General features: G+C 35.8%; 1 protein-coding gene across 1 annotated transcript; it reads right to left on the minus strand.

Moving 5' to 3' along the window:
- Positions 1–43: 43 nt before the first annotated feature.
- On the minus strand, positions 44–8,983 carry LOC107830021 (phosphoinositide phosphatase SAC8-like). The gene is made up of 20 exons (XM_016657494.2): positions 8,689–8,983; positions 8,518–8,592; positions 7,036–7,163; positions 6,838–6,929; positions 6,691–6,748; positions 6,208–6,264; positions 6,000–6,033; positions 5,797–5,877; positions 5,594–5,700; positions 3,224–3,310; positions 3,067–3,144; positions 2,536–2,600; positions 1,962–2,060; positions 1,739–1,838; positions 1,494–1,602; positions 1,334–1,406; positions 1,157–1,250; positions 969–1,055; positions 548–614; positions 44–412 (listed from the first exon to the last, which is right to left on the minus strand). The coding sequence occupies exons 1-20, from the start codon at positions 8,840–8,842 to the stop codon at positions 285–287; spliced, it is 1,773 nt and encodes a 590-aa protein (XP_016512980.1). The 5' UTR covers positions 8,843–8,983; the 3' UTR covers positions 44–284.
- Positions 8,984–10,601: the final 1,618 nt, after the last annotated feature.

Below are 10,601 nucleotides of genomic sequence, written 5' to 3' on the forward strand. Positions count from 1 at the left end.
ATCAGGATGTAAACATTATGGGAACATTGAACTTCCAGCCATGTTTAAGTCAAATTTAGTACAAGCAAAATATATATAACCAGTCATGTTTCCGATTTGCTAAGAGGTTTTCTCATGTTTCATTATAATTTACAACAGTGCATGTTCCTCCTGGCGTAGTCCCGTCCTCCTAGTTCCCAAATTCTTTGACGGCTTGGTTCCATTCAGGCTTCAATAGCAGCCAAGGTCCATGGAGCAAAGATGCCTCATGGTTCTGGATATCTACTATAATATGATGCTCAAACTTACAGCAGTCCACATAATCGAGGTCTTGAGCAGATTTGCCTTCCATTTGCTTTGACAATTGCCATAACTCCAGCAGTTACACCAGCACAGAGCACAGAGGACAAATAGGTATTTGTATTTCGTCCCGCTACTCAAAGTAGATTATGCTAAATTAGAATTTTGAGAAATGAAACTATGAGATAAAACTCAGCAAATACTGCATACTGAGTACTGACAATCCCATTCAGCTCAAAAAAAAAAAAAAACTGAAGTAAAATGATACCTTGGTTTATCGTGATGGTGGTCACGGTCAATCCTCCAATTAAAAGAGCTGATGCTACAGGTAGATACTGCAAATATTTGTTCATATGACCGATAGCCAGTGTAATAATGTGGTACAAGGAAAGAAGTAAAATGACTTGGCTAAATTACTGCAACAAATCAGCAGTTATTTTTCAGACAAGCGACCACTTGGAATGGATTGATGCTTTTTCACTATAATCTGGTCATTGATAATCATTTTCTGGGCAACTTTTATAACAAGTTTGCACCACACAACATGTAAAAGCAGCAATATCGTCATAGAAAGAGATTTAACTTTGTGAAGACAAATCAGTAAGATTCTTGATTCTACTATATTCAATAGAAGATGGAGAAGGCCTGCTATAATCTAGGTTATTTACTAAGAAACAGTGATTGCTTACACTGAGTGATTCTAATCCACTATGCTGGACGCGGGAGGGGCTTCCCCTGTTAACACTATAGCGACCACTTATAAGGTCCATTGCATCCTGCAAAAGCATGGAAAGTACATGGTGATATAACTTGCAGTCTAAAGAGAATAAATAAGAGAAGATCATTTCATATAAGATTATAAGTGTCTGCAGCATGCCTGACGAACTCCATCCTGAAAATTGTTCAAGAAGTATCTTGAAAGGGCACTCATCCCATCTTGTATAAGTCCTGTCATAGTCTGTTTTCCATATCTGGTATAGTTTCAAGTAAATTAGAGTAGAAAAATGATCCTTTTGCTTGATTAACTTAAACCCAAAATATTTTCATGCATTACCTGACAAGATCCCGCTTTAGAGCATGTGTTCCAGAATATTCCAGGCTGATTTCATCACCTTGATCCACCCACACTGCAAATATTACAGGACTAAGAAGACTAAGTAGACAACAAATACAAGTATGAATCAACAGGATCACCAAGTTTACAGAGTCCATACTAGTCCTAAAGATTTCAAAATCTTCACTGAACATAGAAATGCACTCATTCGATGAAAGTGCACCAAGTCTTTGCAGTTGTGAATTCAAAGACTTCTGAGCCAGGTAGCTCTGCACAAGATAACGGCAGACTATAAAGGGCAAGCACAAGGGAAATTATCATATAAAATAAACAATATTATGTGTGATTGGAGCATTTTAAGGACTTGTTTTATCGAATAAAGAACATTGACATGCTTCTTCCAACCTGAGTAACATTTGTTCGATCTAGGCAGTCAATGCAGTTCGATCTAATAACTCCTCTCTGCTTCGCTAATATCTGCTCTTCTGTGTCTATGAGGAAGTATCTGCTCAGCTGGATTAGTGAATTTTAGGGGATAAAAAAACAGTATCATGGAGATTCAACATTGTCAAATCGAAGCATCTTTTCCTGGCAAACAGTGTCACTGTTGTTCTAGTTTTATTCTTACCCGTGCTTCTCAAAATCCTCAGAGATCTGATCAAACAGAAGTTGTATGTTTTCAAAGTTTGAGCCCCCACAACAGTGATGAAAGTCAAACGACACATATCTGAGACAGTGCAAATAGAAATCAAGAAATTCGTTTTTGAATTTGAGTAGTCAATACTTCAAAAAATCTAATTGCAGTGCAGTAGGCACAAAATTGCTGAAATATTGATTTGAAAACAGACTAAAAAACTATTATAACACAGTTCACATATTGCTAACTGTAGAAACTGTGCATAATATTCCAATCCCATCCTTTGATCAGAATGAAGGATGGACAATCTTTTATCCAGATGTCTACTGACTTTGATGATGACCACCATATCAGAAGTAACTGTAGCCAACTATACAATTCTCCACTTCTCTGTACATCTACAAACTTCAGGAATGTGATGATAGCTATTATATCGTCAGTATGGTAGCCAACTGTTAACTTCTCTACTTCTCTCTCCAACTTCTAACTTCAGGCATTATGAAACTATGGAATGGAAATGATCTTACAGCCTCGTATAGATAAAAGGTTTAAAAGAGTCAGTCACCTCACACTTGATAGCTTTTGAATTTCTGTTGCATAAGCTGAACTTAATAGACCCTCATCACCTAGCTGCAAAAGAGATGACGGAAATAGTCAAGATATTTGTAAATGTGAAAGTCATTAAAAGAACTAGCTCCTGTAGCAGTAAAATTGGTATAAATTGCTAAGTGGAGTCTCATAAAGACCAGCTTACTGGGGAACATGACTGCTATGACTATCAAGAAATGAAATAAACAGTTACTGTTTTAACACAAATTTCATCATTCATAAGGATTGAGATATCTTAGAATGCAAAGTAGGGCCTTAGATTATAGTAATCGGAGTTTAGGAAATGCCCTGACAGAAAAAAAATAAAAAAAAAGCAACCTCTCCTTCCTGATATATTCAAAAAACTCAGTAAGATGGATAAATGAAACTTGAGCATGGATACACGTATACTTGAAAGCATTCTCCAGAGTTGATGTTTGTAAAAATGTCCATATTATGCACATCAAAGCTATTTAATGAACCAAACATCAACAGAAAAGCTTTTTACCTTGTTTGTCAAGTCAACTGCAATGACATCGCCATATCTTTGCAAAAGATCATGAAAGTGGCGCTCCACAACTTTCGGCTGAACAGAGGAAAGGCAATTTCTCATATTTCATACACTAGAAGATTTGACATAGAGATAATGAAGAGTAAGTACATACTGTTTCCCCATGATAGATAATATTAAGCCGTGGTTTATAGCTCAAATCAACTATTTGCTCCCACAAGAGTGGAATAGAACCTCGAACCTGAAATGCAAAAGACATGGTTTCTCAATGCTTAGATCCTTGAAATTCACGTTTTTTTTTTAAATTGCACTCTCTATAAGTTAACTATTCTTTTGTGCAGATCTATAAAAAACCCCTGGCTGTAAGATGTTTGTACATGACCTGCCTCCGATTACTGAAAGTCAATTCGTTTTCAATTAGGCTAACCCAGCCTATCATTCATTGGTTAGGGTTAGGGAAAAAGCTAGCTAGAAGTGATCTCTTCTTCTCAGTGAAAGCTAAAGGCCCTGATATAGTAGGAGTGTGGTGCTTGCTCTCTTTATTCTGCCTACCTCTTCTCCCATTTTTACATAGTATCAAAGCAGTTGTGAGAAACAAACACTAGTTCCTCATAGGTAATCACGAGAGACATTAGAAAGTCCCATGAAAAGGACTACTTCCCAACGTTAAAGGACACAAATAAACTGTTTTCCCTACAAATGCAAATTGGACAAGGTTCACCCTCAGATAGAGCTTCCACCTCTGGGTATTATGTTTTGGGGTAATCTTTATCTGGAAAGAGTAAAAAGCAAAATATAGTTATAAGAAGCATGGAAGCTGAATGACAAGCCATGGCAGTAGCAACATTTGAACTCACATGGACAAAGCTATCTTGCTTAGTAATTCTAGCTTGGATACATAAGTTAGATAAAGTTCATTTATGAAAATCAAGTTGCAATATATGTCCGAGGACATGACCATTGAGCTTCGGCTTACCGAGGACATGACCTTTGACATAAGGGTGTGGGGGTCGAGAATCAGGGTAGAAGGTTAGGTAGTCGAGAGTTTTCCTTGTCTATACCAGTAATATTGGTGTTAATCTTGTAATTTCTTAGTCTTAGGTTTCTATTACTATTTGTTGTTTCTTTCGCTTCGACTTTCTTATTGGATTGCTGGTGTTATTGCTTGTTGCTACTGTTTCTTTTTCATCTTTCTTTGAGCCGAGGGTCTACCACAAACAACCTCTTTACCTTCTCAAGGTAGGGTAAGGTCTGCGTACACACTACCCTTCCCAAACCCCACCTGTGGGATTACAATGGGTTTGTTGTTGTTGTTGTTGTTGTTGTAAGTTGCATTGTATGTCCCACCACATATCAAATTTTCACAAGAGGAGCAAATACATAGGATAAATTGACACTTTATCAAAGAAAAGACGCTTTCTAGGAACTAGCATAAAATCATCTACAATCATCTCCATTTAATTTTATCTAAAAAGATTTCCTTTTTCTGAAACTCTACCTTTCCAATTTTATAGGACTGACATGACAAATTAAAGACCACAAAATTGTGTCCCCTTCATCTTCTCTCTCATTTCTCATGCCTAATGATAAATATGCTTCCAAACTAGAACCAATGATAAACAATTGGCATCATAGATATTTTCTGTGATGCAGAAAATATGTGCATTCATATATGCATAGCATATTAATAGTGCTAAGAAAGTAATTAATACAGCATTTGCTCTCGTAAAATTTTTAATACACTTCAACTAGGAATATTAAATGTGATTTGAATGACTGTACATACTGAAAATGCTGCCAACTAAAACATGAAATAATATATTTACTACAAATACACATGGGGTTTTCAGTAAAGAGATTGCACTCCACTTCACCAAGGGGAAGGAGGGAAGAACCACAGTTAGCGCCTGGGGAGGGGCTATGATGGGGCTGAGGTTTACAAAACAAAAAGAAAAAGGCAATTACTAATTGAAAACATGGAGAAAATGAAAATGAGAAGTAGCGAAAAAAATGCATGTGAAGCTATATAAGTTCTCTACTTTCCTTTACAAGAATTTCCTGTCCCAACATTTTAAATGGTTCACATCTTGTAAAAGGCAATCACTTTTGAAGAGTTGTACCATACAATGGTACCATTTTTCACATTTATGTTCTGGTGAAACAAAGGAACACCAAATATGTAGTTCTTCAGTGAAGTTAGAACTTCAGCAACTGGCATATATGAAGTTGTGACTGATGGACATTGTGAGTAAGTAATTAGCTGTTTTCTTTTATATAACTCCCCCCCCCCCCCTCAAATTCTTGGAGAAACAGTTATCATGTTTATTCTCATGTAATAGTTCTCATTTCTGTCTTTAAGTGTCCTCTTTTTTTGTTGTTAAGAGGAAATGTGTACGTCTAAGCAAGCAGCTATAACGGTCATTTAGATACGTTAGCAACATCATGAAATCCTTATCTGCCAACTAAAATATGAGAAAACCATGGAGATGCAATTTAACTGAAGAATCATGTTTTGAATACATACTTGCAAAAAAGAAGACCTGAAACCTTCAAACTCCAGCAACTGCTCAGTTTCAATAAAATTAGCAGTGTCTCCTTCTAGATTAGCCCCTCTTCTCCACATTCGTGTCCCTAAATTAATACAGTAATATTAACTTAAGAAAACAGATTTGGGCTTGAATCCAAATCAATGTGACATGCTTAATGCAATTTGTGCTGGAGATGTACCCAAGCGTCGCGTGCATCTCCTTGAAATCAATGCTATGGTAGCGGGTGATTCTTTGAGTTTAAGATGTCCAGTCTGAAAGCTTAAATCCTGGTTAAGGAAAAAGTGTTTGCACTTTCGAAACAAACACACATTGATATGGCTTTTATGAATTGCGTATTCTTAAACCTATGGAGAGAGAGTAGGGACAAGAATTTCAGGATATTTCCTTGCAAAAGAGGAATGATGAATCCATCGAGCTGCACCAACAGAGGAAAAAAAGACGATTTTAGATAAGCTACATATCAGTGTCAAATACACCTTTAAGAATCTGTGGTAATCAATGGAATACTAAAATTTGTTAAATGAAAAGGAACTTATTTATCAGAAGACAATGTATCCCCAGTATTAGACTACGAAGATCTTTGACAAACCTTATTTTCAATCAGTTCCTCCAACAGATTTTTGTTCCAAACAAACCGCGGATCAGCCTAAAAATAAGCCAAATCCAAATTATTCAAGAAAAAAACAACTCTATGCAAGTTTGATACACTAATGAAAAACAGTATACTGTCTGTGCATAAAGGTGATCGGAGCTTATTAGTTAAAGAGAATGGTGCCAAAAAATATATTATTCTATTTGGTATCTGTAGTCTTTTCTAAAACTATGTAACAGGTGGCGTCTTCATAGGGAAGCAAACTATTGGGCAGAGTAGTTCAATATGACGCTGCAATATTTGTCCCACATGCACATCAATCTGAGAGGTGAAAATTAGTCCATAATGTCATATGGAAACAAGTTTTCAAAACTTAAGAAAATGTGTGGTCACATGCCAGTTGGAAGCAGTATTATCATAACATTCTACAAATTCAATGTTATGAAAGAGTTCAAAAACTGCATCAGCTAGTAGACAAACCTGCTTCCAAACTGGTTTACTCATCCACCCTTTTGCCAAATTGCATCTTCTCTGCAAGCTGGTAAGAATACTTAGATTTCTTGAAACTAAAAGTATTGGCAAGACTAAACTGATAAAAAGTAGGGGTTATTCACAGCTTGAACGTACTTCAGTGTTATATCTGTTTCATAGGAATAATACAAGCCTGGAGTTGATTCCACTACTCTCAACAAATTCATGAAGTAAGCTTCATCTTTTTTCTACCAGCACAAGAAAAAGAAACAGGAAAAGAGAAAAGAGTAAAAACCAACAAATTATTCAAAAAAAAGTATTTTAAGTTTGGCTATTATGTTACGAGAACCATACTTCTTCACTTGTTAGACGTGTTGAGGCCTCATTGCATGAAAGAAACTTCATGGACATCACACGAAAAACAGGAAAACCAAGATAGTTACCCACTTCCTTCCTGGAAGTTATTAACAATATATGTGATCCTGCAAAAGAAGAAAGAATGTAACTAAATCTTGACAGAACTGGAATTAAATCACGAGTTATCCATTCTTCATTCCTAAACATTCCCTTAGTTAACAACCTAAGTTTAATCAAGTTGGCACTCAAGGAAGACCTGAAACAGCTAGATTAATTGCTACCTTACTTTTTATGACGCAGTTATAGATATGGATCTGATGAAAGATTTACATATGTCAATTCCTAGTATTGCTGTAAGTGTTTGTGCATGCATAATCAAACATATGATACAGGGTTTGGCAGCACAGGAAAGCAGTGGCAGAGCTAGATAAATTGTTTTTATGCATATATATACTATATATTGAATCCCCTTGACTTATGTGTGTTTAATTTTTTATATTTTGTCTCCCCTTAGTGAAACTCCTAGCTCCGCCACTGCAGGAAAGTACTATAGTCTCGGATATATAGCTCAAGCAAAACAACAACAAATAAAAGGAATTAAAAGCCCAAAAAGTGGTGGCATGACAGAAGCTTCATTTCAATGCAGACATAAAATGTCAGGGTAAAATAAAGGAAAATTAAAACCTAGGAAATGCACCTTAACTAGAATAAACATGAAACATGGAATCCTAACTAGTTGTTAATTGGCTTGATCTTTAACAACAAGCCCTTCACCAACTATAAACACTTGACAGAGTAACTAAATGTATATGAGCATTTTATGAATATTTTAAACTTCATATTTCAATATGCGACTGTTTTTGAGAAGATAATTTTACACAAAAGGAAATAGTAAAGGACTTTCAATACTTTGTTCTTGTAGTATTGAAAGTACTAATCAATCTCTGTCTGCGCCATGAATCCAAATAAACACATCAGCAAAAGCAACTTAACATAATAAAGGAAACACAATAAATAATTGATGCTACGAGATACTATCTCTAGATTTTGTGCAGGTTTCTCCATCAGACGTTCTTAAGGATATTTAACCGTCGACATGCAATGAAGCATGGCCAGATCACATTTTCACCAGGTAGTGCAGTAACTACTGCCTCCAGCTATTTACACTTCAGCAACTTAAAAAGCAAGTTTGAAAAAGATCGACGTTTACCAACATAAAAATAGTCTAACTATGACGAATTCTCTGAGCATGTAACAAAATGGACATGAATATAGCAGAATGGAATCGGAGTATTCATATAACCAACCCTACCTATTTTTTATTAAGACGTAGTTGATTGATAGTGAAGGTAACTACTAACTACTGCCTCCAACTATTTACAGTTCATCAAAAACAAAAAAAATAGGAAAACTGGAAAAGATTGAATATTTGCAACTCTAGAACTTTTGCTAAAGCAGCATAACTCGATATCAAATTACCTGCCAACAACCTAATTGTTCCAGCGACTCCATAAATCGTAGAGACTTTTGAAGGATTTCCAAAGCTCATATCACCTAAAAATTGTTTAGTAAGCATTTAGAAACAAATAAAATCACAAATAATTGATCATTTAAGTACTTTTTTAAACGGAACATGAAACTGCAACTCACCGTTGAGCTTCTCGATGGTTCCATCGAAGCGGCTAACGGAGAAGCCTTCAATAGGAGATTCCGTTGACCGAATAACGAATTTGTCTGAAAATTCCTGTAATTCCAATTGGCTCCATAGCTTAAAATGCTGAATTGAATTTGCTTCAATTTCCATTTTTTGGAATTTCAAATTTGGAATGGGTTTTTGGGGAGAATTAATGGAGTCTATCAGATAATCAAAGGGGAATTTAAGAAAGTTGCGTCGATAAACGCTATTAATGATTCTCCAATGATTGATCTGAAGGCTGGATTGTCTGGAACCAACGTGGAATGGTTAAATATGTGATAATTATTACTATTTTCTTAAAAAATGCTCTTTTTACATTTTTCTTTTTAGTTTAAGTTTGACCCAAAAAATGGGGATTTTGTAATAAATAGGGACTTTCTAAAAGAATTTTGTTCTTCATATTGCACATTATTCTATTTTGTCTCTAAACCTTGTCGGTAAATTAAGCTATTTTTGTAACCATAGAAACATGGATGAGTCCAATTATTAATGAAAATCAAATGTAGATCATTTTCGCATAATTCAGGAGCAAAATATGACCATCCGCCTTTTTCTTCTGAATCTTTTCTTTTTCTTTCTTGTTTTATTTAGTTGCTATATTTTTTTTTTTAAACTCTCTTTTCCATTTTAATTTTCTTTAAAGAATTCGTCACAATAGAACAAAACTTCCCTTTTACCCCACTGTTGGAGCTTTTTTCGTTTGGAAGAGCTTTGTCTCTCTCGTTGCCCCATAGCATATATGTACATCATTTTTAAAGAAAAATATAATATTTACACACATATATAGAGAAGAATCCTTTTTTTTATTTTTTTTTGGAAAAGCAAGTCGGATTACATCTTTAACTAAGGGTTGTCTCCACTACAAGTTTTAGGTTGGCTAAATTAACTTCATTAGCTAGAGCTGATTACAGCATATATGAATGGATGGATTATCTAAAACTGGGGCTGTTGAGTAACTTCTTCACCAAATGAAGTTCTTCTTAGGGAAAAAACAAGTAAAGCATAATGTGCCAAGCCCAATACCCAAGATTGTGTCACGACCCAAACCGAAGGGCCGCGACGGGCATCCGGTGCCTTACTCAACCGAGTACCAACGTAACATATCTTTCTTATCATATTATCATGAGTAAAACATACCAAAAGGGTCGTATGAGGTAACAAGAATAAAACATGAGGGAACACTCGACATAAAACGACCCAACCTGATATACTTATACATATGACATACGGGCATATAAGGCCAAAATAATCACTCGTACACTGAACATTGACCGACAAGGCCATACAATCTTTCATATACATGACATATGTCTACAAGCCTCTAAGAGTACATTAACGTCATAAGGCCGGGACAGGGCCCCGACATATCAATCAATACATATCTAAATCATACTGACCAAATAAGCAATTCCGGAGCAAATGGAGCGCACCAACATCTTCCGTTGAGCTGATAGCCTACTTGGAGGAATCTCAACCTGTCTATCGGGACCTGCGGGCATGAAATGCAGCGTCCCCAGGCAAAAGAGACATCAGTACAAATAATGTATCGAGTATGTAAGGAATGAAAATCAGTAAACAATAGACATCATAGAAACATGGAGTAAAAGACACAATATGTATATCAAAATATCTCTCTGAATCATTTAATATTATAATGTCATGCATATGCGTATAAATGTCATACCATGAACGTGCGTATGCGTTCATAACATCATCAAGCCTCTGAGGGCATCCCATAATATCATCTCGGCCATTGTGGAATTATCAACGTATTTCAGCTGATCAGGTGGTGGTGCGTGTATAAGGCCGTACCTTTTCTCATATACCTTATGTCACACCTCCTTTTTACATACCCGCGAGGGGGCAA

This window comes from Nicotiana tabacum, chromosome 5 (assembly GCF_000715075.1).
Source record: "Nicotiana tabacum cultivar K326 chromosome 5, ASM71507v2, whole genome shotgun sequence".
In the NCBI taxonomy this organism is placed as follows: domain Eukaryota; kingdom Viridiplantae; phylum Streptophyta; class Magnoliopsida; order Solanales; family Solanaceae; genus Nicotiana; species Nicotiana tabacum.

Coding starts and splice junctions, on each gene's coding strand:
- LOC107830021 (XM_016657494.2), bottom strand. CDS start 8,842: ATGGAAATTGAAGCAAATTCAATTCAGCATTTTAAGCTATGGAGCCAA. Junction 1,407..1,493: donor TTTTGAAATCTTTAGGACTA/GTATGGACTCTG, acceptor TAATATTTGCAG/TGTGGGTGGATCAAGGTGAT. Junction 615..968: donor GTGGATTAGAATCACTCAGT/GTAAGCAATCAC, acceptor AAATATTTGCAG/TATCTACCTGTAGCATCAGC.